Source organism: Podarcis erhardii (genome assembly GCF_964252035.2).
Source record: "Podarcis erhardii genome assembly, chromosome: 7".
In the NCBI taxonomy this organism is placed as follows: domain Eukaryota; kingdom Metazoa; phylum Chordata; class Lepidosauria; order Squamata; family Lacertidae; genus Podarcis; species Podarcis erhardii.
Genome location: NC_138511.1, coordinates 46291438 through 46306755, shown reverse-complemented (window position 1 = coordinate 46306755; position 15318 = coordinate 46291438). Strand labels below are relative to the sequence as shown.

The 15318-nt window shown below is 46.6% G+C and overlaps 1 protein-coding gene and 1 long non-coding RNA gene across 3 annotated transcripts in view; one reads left to right on the top strand and one right to left on the bottom strand.

Moving 5' to 3' along the window:
* Nucleotides 1-36: 36 nt before the first annotated feature.
* On the top strand, nt 37-3979 carry LOC309345369. The gene is made up of 2 exons (XR_014158212.1): nt 37-125; nt 3769-3979. It is a non-coding gene; the product is annotated as an uncharacterized lncRNA (long non-coding RNA).
* Nucleotides 3980-4733: 754 nt separating this feature from the next.
* The window catches only part of EDC4 (enhancer of mRNA decapping 4), a 31516-nt gene continuing 20931 nt past the window's right edge, over nt 4734-15318 (bottom strand). For both annotated transcript variants that reach the window (XM_081868379.1, XM_081868380.1), the window contains exons 20-29: nt 14478-14630; nt 13731-13767; nt 12159-12339; nt 10522-10677; nt 9877-9992; nt 9464-9629; nt 7858-8044; nt 7212-7431; nt 6033-6196; nt 4734-5576 (exon numbers count right to left, since the gene is read on the bottom strand). In XM_081868379.1, the coding sequence (XP_081724505.1) occupies nt 5384-5576; nt 6033-6196; nt 7212-7431; nt 7858-8044; nt 9464-9629; nt 9877-9992; nt 10522-10677; nt 12159-12339; nt 13731-13767; nt 14478-14630 (1573 nt within the window). In that variant the 3' untranslated portion in view covers nt 4734-5383. The remainder of the gene's footprint in view (nt 5577-6032; nt 6197-7211; nt 7432-7857; nt 8045-9463; nt 9630-9876; nt 9993-10521; nt 10678-12158; nt 12340-13730; nt 13768-14477; nt 14631-15318) is intronic.

Sequence of the window (15318 nt, the reverse complement as noted above, 5' to 3'; positions counted from 1 at the left end):
ATCTGCGCACCTGCCTTCTGCCGAGCGCCCACTCCGAGCGCGCGCGCGGAAACCTGGAGCAAACTATTCTTAAATGGCACAGGATCCATGCAAGTTCCTGGTGTCGTCGTCCTGCACTGCAGCTCGTAAGGAACTGAAGTTTTCTCTCTCTCTCTTGCCTCGTCTTAAAGTCTCTAGCCCCGCCGGAGCCGCAGTGCGGTGGCTGCTGCCCGGGCAGCAAGCTTGTAAAAAGTTGCTCTTCCCTCAACCCTCGAAGCGGCTGGCCGCAGATGGAGGAGAAGGCGGAGGCGGCAGCCGCAGCAACAACAGCTAGGGCGCTGGCGTTGCATAGATCAGGGAGCAGCAAATAGCCCGACTACCTAGCACCACCAAAATAACGGCCAAATCCAGCCAGCTTATTTTAACACTTGGAGCAGAAAACCCTGCAAGCACCTCTCCTCTTCTTGGCCATAAAAACCGGTTTTAGGTTCTACTCCGAGTAGACCTGTTGAAATTAATGGGTCTGAATTAGTCGTGTCTATTAACTTCAATGTATTCCTCTGAGTGAGTAGAACTTAGTTGGTTGCAACCATTAATAACAAATAAAATAGCTAACAATTAGTTGCCTAGGCAGCCACCCTACACAGTAGGGTTAGTCGGATTTAGGCAGGGGGACTGACAGGTGCAGGGGAAGATAGGGAGACAATAGGTTGCCTTCAATGCAGTGCTAAGGCCATGGAGTTCCATCAGCACAAGGATTTTCCTTGCAGATTGGAACCTCTTTCCCCAGCGTTCCCCCCCCCCCAATCTATTTTTGGGTATCCTCCCAACCCTCCAGAGCAGGGTATAGTCGGGAGGGAACTTGGGGGAGGAGAGAGGGAATTCCCATTGCTCTAGCAGGAATCACTGTGCCAGCTCCCGCTAGTGCAATAAGTTACTTGAACTTGGCCTAAACAGTATGTGAAACCAGAGCCAATGACAACCAGAGCCACATGATCTGTTCAAAAGTGTGCCCACGCGTCCACTCTTAGTCCATAGACCACAAGTGAGACCTTGAGGTCATAGTAAATAGCTCGATGAAGATGTCGCCCCAGCTTGTGGCAGCCATGGAAAATGCAGATTCCATGCTAGGCATCCTTAGGAAAGGAACTGAAAATAAAACTGATGCCATTATACGGATCTATGGTGCAACAACATTTGGAATACAGTATACAGCACTGGTCACCTCACCTCAAAAGAGTTGGCAAAGTTTCCAAACAGGGCAACCAAAATGATCAAATGGTGTGACTCTCCTGTGAAGAAAGGTTGCCATGTTTAGTTTGAAGAAAAGGTAAGAGGTGACATGATAGAAATGGATAAAATGATGCCTGGCATGGAGAAAGCGGATAGAGAAAAGCTTTTCTCCCTCTCACAAAATTAGAACTTGTAGACATACAGCAAAGCTGAATGTTGGAAGATGTTCTGGACAGATAAAAGAAAGCACTCCCTCAGGCAGCACATATGGAACTGGTTTCCACAGGAGGCAGTGATGGCCGCCAACGGGAATGGAAATTAACAGAGGAGAGAGCTATCCGTGGCTACTAGCTGCAGCTGTAGCAATGCTTCTGAATACCAGTTGCTTGAAACCACAGGAGGGTAGAGTGCTCTTGGGTTCAAATTCTGCTTGCTTGGTTCCCAGAGGCAACTATTCAACCACTGTGTGAACAGGATGCTGGACTAGATGGGCCATTGGCCTTATCTAGCAGACTCTTCCTTGTTCTTAGGCAGAGCCAACTCATCCTAGTTTTGTCTACACCTGTTTCCCTACTGTCCTATCCAATGGCAACACTGAGATTGAGGGAGAGGAAGCTGACCGTGAGTGCCGCCCCATGGACCGGAGAATGCAAGTGAGCAGGCAAGCAGGCAGGTGTGGGCTGGAAGAGGACAGCTTGCGATTGATGGGGCTTGCCTCAAGAAGGAAGACGGATGCATGAGAGAATTGCCCTTCTTTGCTAGCCCGCACCCCACTTGCTCTCAGATCTGAGCAAGCTGGCCAGCCTCTGAGAGGCAGGCATCTCAGCCCTTCCCCACCCCCAGCCCTGGCACAGAAGCCAGCTGGGAAAGGGATATTTCCCTTCAGAATATACTTTAATCCCTAAAGCCCTCATTCCCAACTGCTATCTGGCTCCAGCCTCTTCACACACACAAACACGCACACACAATTGTTTTTATTGTTAAATCACTTCAAGATGTTTTAGGAATGAGTCATAAATGTAATGGAAGTGGTATTGAAATGGGAGGTTAAATGGTCTTTTACAATGAGGGATTTTTATATAAAAAAAACCCAAGTCTGTTACTCAGGAACAACTCCTTGTGAAGACTGGAGACCTGGGCATGGGTGGGTTGCATTTACGTCAAGTATCTCATTTGTTGTCAGACTCTCAGATCCATGCCCAGACTCCCTGGCTTCTTACACAAGTTCAGAGGGTATTATATTGAATAGGGTTTATTCTGGGAAAGGATTGGTTGCTGAACTTTATGCAGAATTATTTAATGTTATTTTGGGCCCAAGGACAGGATTGGAAACTATTTCAAAAACAAATCTGAAAGCTAGATTGGGGGGGAATCAGGTTGGAGCAGCCAATAGTATCTATATTGGCAAATATTAGGAAAACTTGAAATATTTAACATAGATGATATAGGACCCCCAGTTCAGATCTCAATAATATGAAATCTTGTTCTACACTGCTGATTAGTATTCTACAGCCTTTAAATGTGTTCGTGGGAGGCGGTTATTGCTTTGTTGTTTCGGTTTTAACTATTTATTTGTGCCTTTATCTTGTGTGATCTATTAGATATAATATATAAATCTAATAAATTACACATATACACATGCATGTAAATAACTTGTAAATTTTTACTAGTTGCTGTGCATTTATCTATTGTACAAAAATGGAAAATGTTACAGGAGTCAGATGTGATGCTCTGGTATAAAAACAAATGGAATAATCCTGTATATGAGATTACATACTATCTTAAGGCCTTACAAGGATTGGCTTAACCTTCAGGATGCATAGTGGAATTTTATTGTGCATGTAAACGTGCATCATCTACATCAACAGCTCCCAAGAGTTTGTTTTGAACTTTGGAATTACTGATCTGTTGGGTTTATATGATGACTTGTTAGGTTTTCCAGGTTGCAGAAGAAACTATAAGAAACTCATAGCAAGTATTGCTTCAGAGTACACTGCATGTGCGCAGGTGGAAAAGCAGATTTGCAAAGTGGTCCCAAGCACATTTTAGACAGTGGTAGGAAGAACAAGGGGGAAAAAGCACGCTCCAGCATTCAAACAGCACCATGTGTTCTGGTGAAAGAAAAACCCTCTCCACAGCAGCTTTCTTGTTCTACTTGTGATTTAAAAAAATGTATCCCAGGGATGTTGGATGCTGCAACATCTGCCTTAGCCCACAAAAAGCTTGATGCCCTGGCAACAGGAATAATCTCATTGGTTTGTCACAGCTATAAAGCCTGTTAAATGGCTTTCTTGCTTCTTGGGTTGGGAGCAACTGGGGGCTCTAGAGAGTCACAAAAAAGGGGAGATGCATTGAACTAATGAAATACTGAGGAAGGAGCAAACAGCTGGTGACCTGCAGTTGTTTACTTTAATTTTGGGGGTGCGGCTGAATTAATTAAATTTCAGCCATTGACACTGTGCATCCCCTCTCAGTCTGGGCCATCTGTATCCTGCTTGATGTTCCAGTGTCGGCAAAAGTGTACATTACATTCTAGCTGTGATTTTTTTGTATCAGGTTTGTGTCCCTAAAGAACAACACTGACAAGGATAGAGACGGATTTAAAAGGAGGGCTGGGGTAAGAAGACTGCTGAAGGTTTACTCCAGGAAAATGCATGTCAGATGTCACAGAGGCACCCCACCGTGGGACTGATAGCAATGTAATGAGGGATGCGGCAACAGGAATAGCTAAGGCTGTGACTAAATAAACATGGCATGATGAAGCTTCTCTTTGAATGAATGACTCGTACATTCAACAGGGTTCATGGAGACGGGCCCTCTGGCTGTGATAACTGGGAGAGGGGGAGGAAATGCCCCTTCAACAAGCAGTCTTGCTAAAAAAAAAGCCTTTCCAATTTACCTGATATCACTTTGGTTTGGCAGCTTCAGGCATAAAAAGGGAGTCAGAATCCTCCCTGAGGATGGGTGATGGTGGGGATTAAATCTCTCAGCCAAAGGGTCACATTTCTTCATAGCTAACCTTCCAGGGGCTGCTTGCCAATAAGTACATTTGTTCATATGCCCCCCTAATTCTCTTTTACACACACGCGCACACACCCACCCCAGCAGCAACCATCAAGCTTGGAGACTATCCCCTAAGGAGAGGCAATTAGGCTTCAAGTCCCCACCCTGGACATCTATACATTTGAGAACAGCCTCTCGGACAATGAAACTTCTTTTCCAAGACTACTTGGGGAGGATTTTGGCAGAGGCGCAGCACACAGAGAGGGTTAACCCTTACCTACCTAAAGGCAGTCCCGCAAGGTTCCTTCCCAAAGCAATTAGGCTTGAAAACAGCTTCCTATTGGCTCAAAGGCTGCTTTCAGGCCTAATTGCAGCATGCAGGGGTGAGGGTGAGGAGGAGTGCTGTAGGCCATATCGGACCAGTGGCCTCAAAGTTTCCTACCCATCAGTTGCAGTGTGACCAGCGCTGACTAAGAGAGTGAGCTCCCCCACCAGGCCCAGAACGAAACAGAAGCAGGTTTTTTTCCTCCAAAAAAGTCATTTATTGAACTTGTTAAACATTATTCAAAAATGAAAGATTAAGAGTCTAGATAAAAAGGAAAAAAGTGGTGAAAAAGCAAAATAATAATAATAATGAAAGGAGTTGTCTAACTCATGAACATGCTCCACCACACAAAGAACCAATGCTGCTTCCCAGGACGGGTGGGCTTCATGAACTTTTCATCCCTCACCCACAAGCAGTGCAGGTGGAGGCAATACTTCACTATGGCTGCTGTGACTCACAACCCGCTGGCACCTTTGACCTCCGACTACCTTGGCAGGGTACTCCTGAAACGAAAGGGCAAGGCTTGCCAAGCTCTGCCAACCCCCTCAAATTCTTGGGGAGGGGCTCCAAGCTAGAAAATAGGAGGAAGATGGGATTAGTGTCTGCGCATCTAACTTGTACAGTACAAAGAGAGGCAGGTGGTGGGTAGGGCCATGGTCTGCTCACACAGAAAAGAACTGGATTATACGGGGCTAACACAGCTGGGGCTCAGACCCTTCTATCCATCCCACACATCTGTAGCGTGGACGTATTTTCCCAGCAAGAGCATTAGAAAAAGAAAAGAAAAAGCCACATTTGGTTAGCAATGATGGACGCCCTTGTGGAGAGGCTGCTTGAGCCTTGTTAGGACATGCTGGGTGTGACCAGGCCTTGAAGCATGATCATGAGTCGGCGGGCTGGCTTGCTCAGGCTGTTGTGAGGCTCTGCCTGCAGGAACTGGAAGAGCTTCTGCCGCACTTGGTTCATCACAGAGCCCATGTGGTCGCGGGTGATGGGGTCGCTGTGGTCTAGATGCATCACTGCCTCCTCCAGGTAACTGCAAAGGAGAGAGAGAGCACAGCACGGTTGTGATCCTGGCTGCAAAACTGCAGGCATGTGTATAGAATGACATTCCATGAATGTGTAGGGAATGGGCAGAATTGAGCTCCCCGAGTTTCTTTGTTTTATGTGTGAAGAAAGCAAGTTTCCAGACCTTAAAGGTGCACTTGAAGGTATGTGTACAACATCTGTTAAACTCAGAAATAGAGATGGCTGAATAAGATGTCTAGCAGGTATAGCTGGGCCTTTAGTGTCCTGCACGGCATCCTTCCATGGCCAGCAAAAACAGACTTGTACAAAGTAAGATAAAGAACACAAGTTTTTCCCAGATGCAGGAATTTTGTCTGCATTTTAAAGGGCGGAACATACAGGGCCCTGAAGTAGGAAGCACTTGCCACTTCCCTGTGGAAGGAAAGGCTGCATCTACTGTTAGGCACCACTGGGCGATACTCACTTCAGTTTCAGTTCTGTCCGAGCTCCCAAATCTGAGGAGAGCTGCTGAATGAGAGACAAGAGGACAGGCTGGGACAGTGGGCAAGGATGCTGCCCAAACACTTGCTGAGGGTCAACTGTCTCACAGACGTAGAGGACTAGGTTCAAATCAGCTGCAGTGAGAGCCTGTAGAGAGAAGAGAGTGCCCTGGTTAGAAATCTACATTTCGAGAGAAGCTCAATATGGCTGAATAAGGCTTTGAGCACAATAACGTAGTACTCTTGGCCATTTTGTTCATACATTGCTGAAAGCCGCTTTGGATACCATCTTGTGGAAAAGCAGGACACAAACAAATGAGTGACTGATGTTAAATAGCCTGCTATTGCTGTTGGCACACATATCACCATCCAACTGTGTGCATGTATATATAGCGGCCAATTTAGGATTACACTTTGTGCAACTGATGAAGTGGAGTCTGGTCCACTAAAACATATGGCGTCATAAATGTGTTAGGTCTCTAAAAAGGTGCCACAAGCCTCTGCTGTATTTGCTGTGACGGATTAACACAGCAATCCCTCTGAATACTGCCAGTCAGTTTCACTGGGAGATCTCAAGTTCTACTATAATGAGAGAAGAATAAAAAATATCTCTATCCACTTTCTCCACACCATACCCTATCTTATAAGCCTCACAGACTTAAAAACACTGATGGAAAACAACCCTTTCCTCAAACTTGAGTGGAAGTATGAAAGACACAGCAACTTTTAATCCATGCTAAACTGCCTTGAACACACAACATATAGGTTGGTTATATATGCACCAGCAGGGCTACGTAGTCATGCTTAAATGATACACTTTGAACTATAAGACAGCTGTTCTGGGCGCCACCTGCTGGTTCTAAGGCAGACCACCAGCTGCCCCTTCGTGATTCCCAGAAAGATGCCTCCAAAAAGGATGGGGAACCTGTGACCCATCAGAAGCTGTTGGGACTACAACTCCCAGCATCCCAGCCCACTGACTATCTGGTCGGGGCTGATGGGAGTTGGAGTCCAGCAACACCTGGGTTTCTTCTTTTTAAAAACCTCACGGTTCTCTCTCTCCTGAGCTTTGTGCCTGCTTCCTTGAGGATGTGGCCATCTGGGTCCTTCAGAGAGCAGTTGCGTAGCCGGTGTGTTGCCTCTATGGTTGGAGAGATGCGTACCTGCTGGAAGGCTTGATTCAGGTGCCCCTGCTGCAACAGCTGTAACACGTGAGCCTGCTGGGACTGGAAGTCGAGGTGAGTGGCAGGGATCGGAGTGCCTGCAGCAGAGCGCATGGCCTGCATGATGCTGGAGGTGACAGCAGCCTGCTGCTCCTTCATGGCCATGCTCACCTCCCCTTTGATCACCCGCTGGACTTGGGCCAGGATGGACTCCTGCATGCTGGAGAGAAGGGGGAAAAGGGAACTTGGAGGGGCTGTGTAGATCCAGGGGGGCAGCGGTGGGGGGACAGAAGTGGGAAGTCTGCAGGAGCAAGAGACTGGTTGTACATAATTCCAGATAACGTTCCCATTTTGTTCTCTGAACATTGTGCCCATTCCCAAGACAGAGCAGAGAAGACCCTGGATGTAGGGAAGCTTCCAATACTGATATTGCCCAGCTGGTAGAAAACTGCACTGCTTATGACCAGTGTGGCAGGGCAGGGGAATTTCAAAGCGGGTGTGTGCCCTGTTTTCTCATCTTATATGTGAAGGATCAGATGAGTCAGTTTCATGCAGATCTCAGGACCTGCTGCTATTAATTTGCCACAAGACTCTCTGTTTTGCCCTTCTTTCTATGGGAGATGCCCCCATCTGCTCTGCCACTCACTTGCCCACGATGACGTGAAGTTGATGCTGCACCTCGGAGTGCATGCTGGCTGTAATGGTGGCTGCCAGCTGATCAGTTGTGCTCTGGAAGTTGTTGACTAGCTGCCGCAGCTGGCTCACCACAGAGTCCCGGGCATCCTGCTCTCGCGCTTTCTTACTCTTCATGTGGGTCTCCAGCTGCTGAATATCTACAAGAGAAGATTCACAATTACTCAAAAGCCAGCTGGGTACCATTGGAGTCCATTCCCATGGCCTCTGGCCTCTCTACCACATCACCCTCAAGTCCAGCTCCCCTTCATGTTCCCGAAGCTTTCATACTTTAAACTCTGCAGCAAGGCACGAAAAAACACACAGGAGTTTTGTCTAATGCAGGGGTGGGCCTCACCTGTGGCCCCCTGGGTGTTGCTGGACTACGAACCCCATCATTATGTTTTTATATGTGCTGGAAGCCGAGTGGCTGAAAAAACCCAGCTGAATGTGTGGGGTATAAATAATAAAATCATCATCATCATCCCTGGCCATTGGGCCATGCAGGCAGGAAATGATGGGAGTTATAGTCCAATAACATCTGAAGGGATGCAGGTTCCCACCCCTGATCAAAGGCACCTTTTTTATTTCTGCTGAGGAACAGAGAGATTTGGTCCATTGCCTAAACTGCTGGTCTGGTACGCTCACATTGTGTTTCTCCAACGGCAACCACAAGACTCTTTACCAGGAGCATTGCCCCATTATCAAAGGTTCTGGGCAGTAAGAAAGGAGAAAGCATCTCACTAACAATTCCATTTGAATCCCATTCAAGAACCTTAAAGATTTAACAAGTATTAGGTATCCTGATCTACCAGCTGAACCCTGACTCCTAAAAGCTGACCTGAAGAGGAAGACCTTCTCAAGGGATGCTCAGGCATTTTTTTTTTTCAAATGGAGAGGGCACTAGTCTTGAAGCAACCACTGAGAATGCCTCCTGGTTCACCCTTTTTGTCATAAAGGGTACTGCTAAGAAGGCACTTGTAGTTTAGGAGAACGAGAAGGGATCTCGTGGAGCAAGCAGGCTCCAAAATATACTGCTGTTCAAGTCAAGGAAGTGCTTCATCAGTCAAAATCTGAACCATGAATTGTGCCCTAAAATCAACAGAAAAATAGTCTGTAGGACTGGATCAATGTGCCACTCCTGTATTCTGCACCAGCTGCTTAGGCCTGAGCTTGACAAAAGGTGTTGCAGCTTTATCACCTTAAGAGCAGTCCCGGCTAGCAGCCATCACTGGACCATAAGTCTACATAGCCCAGAATTCTGTTCCCACACTACTTAGCTGCTTCTAGGAAGCCTACGTGCTGGAGAAAAAGGTATGAGTCTTTCTACATAGCCTTCTGGTAGCCTCCAAGCACGGGATGTTCCATTTAACCATAGTGGCTGGTAGCCTTAAGAAACACTCCCCTCCAGATTCATGAAAGAGAAGCCTATCAAGGCTATTGGATATGATGATGGCTTTTCAAAAGGGCATTCCTCCTTTCTGGAGGCTCTTTTTTGCCCCACAGTTCTGTAAACTAGTGTTTCCCACGACTGACAGTATACAAAGCTGAAAAGGAGAGAAGCAGAGAGTGGGGCATACATTCTTGTGTGCCTTGCTTGAAGGTGTCATTGATCTGCTGGAACATTGATTGACAGCTCTTCTCAAAAGCAGGAAGCACCACACTCTGGAAGGCCTCCCTGTATGCCGACTGCATGGGGCCTTGCAAGGCATCGGCAGCCGCCCGGGCAATGGCATCTGTAAGGTTCTGCAATTAAAACACAATCACAGCTCCATTCACTGAGGTTTCTGGTCTAAAAAGGTGTTGCAGCCATCAAAAATATGAGGTGATGTCTGGCCTAGCACATCAACACCTTGAAAAGGTGCTGGGAGGCAGCAGTGTTGCAGCTGAATGGGCAGCCTGACCAGCACTTGCTACCCCAGCACCACAAACCAGCTTCCCTCCCGGTCAAACTGGCAGGAATCTGCTCCCAGCAGCCAACCCCACCCATTACCTTTGATTTCACCAGTTTGGTGACGTTCTCCTTCAGTGTCCCCTCAATGGCTGTAAGCTTGGTGGCAATGGTGTTATTCAGCTGCCCAGTGATGGGATCCAAAGTCTTGGAAACACCTTGTTAGCAGAGAGACAACAAAACAAAAGTCATGCCCCCATTTTATCCCTGTTAAATAAATGAAGAAGTATATGAGGACCTTGGGAGAGGTCCACGCATGGACCATCCCTTGAAACAATGGCATCAACCCTTCCTGCTTTGTTAACTCTCCAGGGAGAAAGAAACTGGAATATGTCGATTATCTGTAGCAGAGAAAACTCTCGGGCTCTGCTCTCAGCAAATCCTGGGAACCCAGATCTTCACTGGGCTGGCTGCATTGCCTTTCCTGTTTTTCTCTTCAAAATCCAAACCCCATGCCAGAAAGCTTTCTGGACACCACAGGATAACCACTTGCTGCCGCCTTTGTCAGCTTGGTGCCCTACAGATGGACCAACACTCCCATCAGTCCCAGCCAGCACCGATGGGAGTTGTAGTCTAAAGCGGGGGGGGGGGGGGGGGGAGGCAGGATGGAGAAGGCTGCTCTACTTCCAAAGAAGCACCTCCTTTGTTGTTTTGCAAACTGATCAGAATCCAAGATGCGGGACTTACACGGGGGCACCGTCTTTTTCATCTCCTCGCGGATGGTCCTTTCCAGCCGGTTGCAGGCAGCCGTGGAGAGGGACTGGGAAAGCTGCTGGGACAGATGCTCCTGCAGTTGCCCGCTGCGCTGCTGTCCCTCAGCTAAGGCCTGGTCCAGCCTCCGCTCTGAAACCGCAGGAGTTAAGGAAAGCAAAGGGAGAGACCATGGCTCTGCGGTAGGAGACATGTATGGCATACGAATGGTCTCTGCCACCTCCGGCTACAAAGGAAGTTGCAGCAGGTGCTGGGAGAGGCCTCGGCCCTCAACTCTGTGGACAGCCGCTGCTGAGCTAGATGATCAACAGCCTGACCTAGCCTGGGGCAGCTTCCTCCCAAACCATCAGGTAGGATCCTCATTCCTCATACCTTATCAGCACCGCTACCACCAACATGAGCAAAAAATAATTGAAAAAAATGTTTTTATATACACCTATCTGCATATATTGCCTTTGGAGTATAAACCCTACTTCACAGGGCTTTTGCAAGGAAAAAATAGAAGAGTGCTTGGAAGAAAAGCAGGATACAAATGTAAGAACACAAGAAGAGCTCTGCTGGATCAAGCCAAAAGCCCATCTAAGTCCAGCTTCCTGCTCTCACAGTGGCCAACCAGAAGCTTACGGCAAGCAGGACCCGAATGTTTTTCATTAAAAAACTTTTTATAATGAAGGTTAACAGTGTATATTTAGTTTTATTTTCTACAAGTGGTATTTCACGCCTTTTCTTTCAGGACTGGAACTTAAGAGGCTCTTCTCATTGAAAGGGACCCAAGCACTAAGGCAGTTGTTTAGCCTTACCTACAAAGAGAGAGAAGGCAGAAATAACCATTCCTGGATAACCTCCGCCACTGAAGGAAGAGAGGAAACTATGGAATAAATTCTATGGACAAATATGACAAAGGTCTTAAAAGGTGTGCACAATCAACACATTATATTGCACTCATTGTTCCAATGCATTCTAAAATTAATGATTTAATATTAAGAATATCACCCATTTTCTTTGTTAGACTGGTATGGGTTTTTGTTTGCTGGATATTTTCTCCTCTGTCACTCTTTTTATAGCAGGGGCAGGGAAGCCTTGTCAGCCCAAGGGCCACATTTCCTTGGCAGCCATCTCCTGGGGGCCAAATGTTGGTGGTGGGTGTGGCCAGAGAGAAAAAAAGTGGGTGGAGCAATGGATACAATTCCTGCCTTTGGACAGCAGGCAACATTCTAGCCTTGCAAAAGTTAAGAGGTTTTACACACACACACACACACACACACACACACACACACAATCTCTCCGCTATTCACCCAGAGAAGCAGGAGGCCAGTGTCTTATTCCAGCTAAGCAAAAGCATTCAAAAGCATGGAGTAGGACTGATGAGAGGCGTGGCTTGGGAATGGGGTTCCCCACTCCGGGACAGAGCAATGGCTAAACTAGACACAATAAAATTTAATGGAGATTTCCCTTCACTCCATAAGGCAGTCAGCTATATTTAAATATGTGGTTTTAAAAAAGCATCAGGGATTCCAACGGAAACTGGCCAGAGTCCTCATAAGCGCTCAGCTTTGAATGGGACAAACCCAAGACAGAGAAGGGCCCAGAAGGCACTTTTCTGGGAAGGATACGCTCCTGCTCTTGCTGGGAATCCACCACTCGCTCAATGTGGCCCATGAGGGAGCTCTGCACAGCATCCAGGTGGTCGGTGAGCCTCTGCATGAGTTCCATCTGGTTCTGTCTCAGTTCAACAATCTCCCTCTGCTGGGTCCTCAGAAGAGACAACAGCTCATCCTGGTACTCCGGAGCGACCTATTGGAAGAGGAAGCAGGGGAAATGTAAGCACTCCAAGCACTCTCACTGGATCCTCTCTGTGTTACATGGGAGGCAACAACATAAAGAGTTCAACCCAATGATAGGGAGCCACTTTAGAGAAGGGCAAAAAAAGCAAATTTAGCAAATCTCAAGATGCAGAAAGTCCCAGGCTCAGATGAGTATCCTAGTGGAGGAATATGGTAGGTAAACCACAGGCAAATAAAAAAATGAAGAAATATTTTAATTATTTATTTGTGCTTTTATCTTGTGTCTTTATATTGTGAACTGCCATAAGATCTTTTGATGAAGGGTGGTATATAGTAATAACAGCAGCAGTAGTAGTAGTAATATGAGGATCAACCACCTAAATTATTGAGTGTTGTTTCAATACTGGATCAGGAATAATCAAGCTCCAAAAAGATTTCTTGTTTTGGTATGGAAATAATAATAGTAATTATTATTATTATTATTATTATTATTATTATTATTATTATTATTATTATTATATTTATACCCCACCCATCTGGCTGGGTTTCAAAAATCTTGACATCTGTTTTACTAAACAGGTTCCATTAGTGCTTCTAGGCTTGATCTGAAACACAGACCAGGTGGAGTGTGTGAGGCAGAAGCAAGAAGAAAATCATATTCGGTGTCTGCCAGACATCAATGCAATCGCAGAAGAGCAATTGAATTCTGAGTCAATATTTCTCCTGAGGCAGACAAAGCTTTTGATTGCCATGAACAGATCTCAACATAATCCTTCATTTTTGGATTCCCAAAACAAATTTAGACGATGGATGAGGACAATCATAACAGCTGTAATTGATTTGTGTACCCCAAAACATCTGGATGGCACTAGGTTGGCGATGGGTGAACTATATAAAAAACAAGCAGTGGCCAGAGTCTTAGCAAAAGGCGTCAGACCAGAACATAATAATGTTAAAAAGGGGCATAAGACATGGGGGTGTCCATTTACCCACTTCTCCACCTTTTAAAAACTGAGTCTTTGAACCCTAAGTCTGTACAATTCCATAGGAGGAAGAGATGTAGGGCATCCCCCACAGAAGGAATGTGGCACTGGTATGCCTTGTCCTGATTTCATGTGGGGAGTGAGGGGAGCAGAGAGAGAGGGGGGGGGGGAGAGCCGAAATGAACAGAGCTATAGAAGGGAAGCTCAGTGCAAGCAGTGAGTTGGAATCACTGGCAAAAGTGACTTTTCCCTCTCCCTGCAGCCTGCTAGACTAGGAGGAAGAGGGTTGAGGAGAGAGAGAGAGAGAAGAGTCCTATTTTTGATCTCTGACACAAGAAAAAGTTCCCCACCCCACCTTTTGAGAAGGAAGAACTGAAAGCTTTGCTGTATATGGAATTTCTAAAAGAAAAATACTCACCTGCTGATCAAAAGCTCTTGGGGACTGTTGCACATCCCTGGAAATGAAGGGAAGATGTTAATGTGAGGACTGCGTGAATTGCACATCACAAGCACTGCATGCATAACCAGGGGGATTATACCAGAAATGTGGCCTGCTACAAATGTCCTGACTGCTTCAAAAAAATAAAGCGTGTCTTTTCTGACTTGGAAATGGCTCTGCTACACACACACACACACCAATTGAAAAGTACAGAGCTGAATGAAGACTTAAGAACAAATTTTCTACACTTCTGCTCATCTCTTCTTCCCTAATGACCAAGAGGAGGAACAAACGCAGGATTCATTTCTAATTTTGCCAATTTCGGGCTCGTTGATACGTGCAAAACAGGGATCATGGTTTAAAATAAATTCCAATCAGCTTCAAAACAAGCCACCTTCAAGCCATCCGTGGGTTATGATGTCGCAGCCAGATCACCCTCACATCACAGTTATGAAGCTGGCTTGTTTTGCGAACTAGGTTTTATTTTAAACCCTGATTCCTGGTTTGTACGTAATGACAAGCCAGTAATTGGGGAAGAAGCACAGAATCCTGATTTATTCCTCCTCCTGGCTCTGTGAACCCTGTGAAGAGGGGAAAGCTAGAGCCTAAGGCTTCACAGGTTCACAGAGGCTTGGTCACTTAATACAAACCCTACCACCGTTTCCAGCCTTATAAGGAGGCTCCACTTTGCCACCATTCCCAACCTTCCAAGCAGCATATGCTCACCCATCATCTTTCTTCCCCTTCCTCTTTAGCTTTGGGGATGCTCGAGGCGACACTTTGGCTTTCCAGTCCTTCACAGGCAGGCGCTGTGCAGCTGCTTTGGCACTAAATCCACCAGACGTAGAAGCCAAGCTTGCAACTTCATCATCATGGTCACTGCAGAGGGAAGCCAGTCCTGATGAGTACTTGCCCCAACACAGCAGTCTTAAGACAGACCCTGTGGTCAGCAACAGAAAAGGGGCAGAAACCACCTAAGTGGAGCTGGGGTAATGCGCCAATTGACGCTGCCACAATCTTCTACAAGAAAGCTGCTTCTAGTTTCAAAATTTAACAAAGATAGCTCCACTCTTATCTAAGGGACCCAGCTTTGTACCATCATGATTAGCCAGCCTGTGGCACTAGTGTCACAGGAGAAGGAGCCTGAGGTATTGCTCGTGCCAGTAGGGCATATGCTACATCCAAATTCCTAGCCAGTTCTCAGTGTAACCGGGTGGAGTTACTAAGTGTTTTTCCTTTCGCTTCTGGGTAGAAGCAGAGTCGAGTCGTAGACTCTTCTGTTGTACTGCTCAGGTGAGCAGATATGATTTGTACAGTCTTAATAAAGTAGCAGTAGACTATGGACTCCTCTCTTTCTTCTGTGATGAGATGCCAGAAGATTGCTAGCGTGCTCCTCTCAGGAGGGAGGGGTCGCTTATCATCTGTCTCTCTGGACTGAAGGTGGATTCCAGGCAGAGAGTGACCTCCAGAGAAAGGCCCCGGAGTGCCTGGGATGCTGGCACCCTTCCCGGGCGGGCATTTTTCCAACAATAAGCAGCCAGTTGTTGCATGCAGAAGGTCAGAGGGC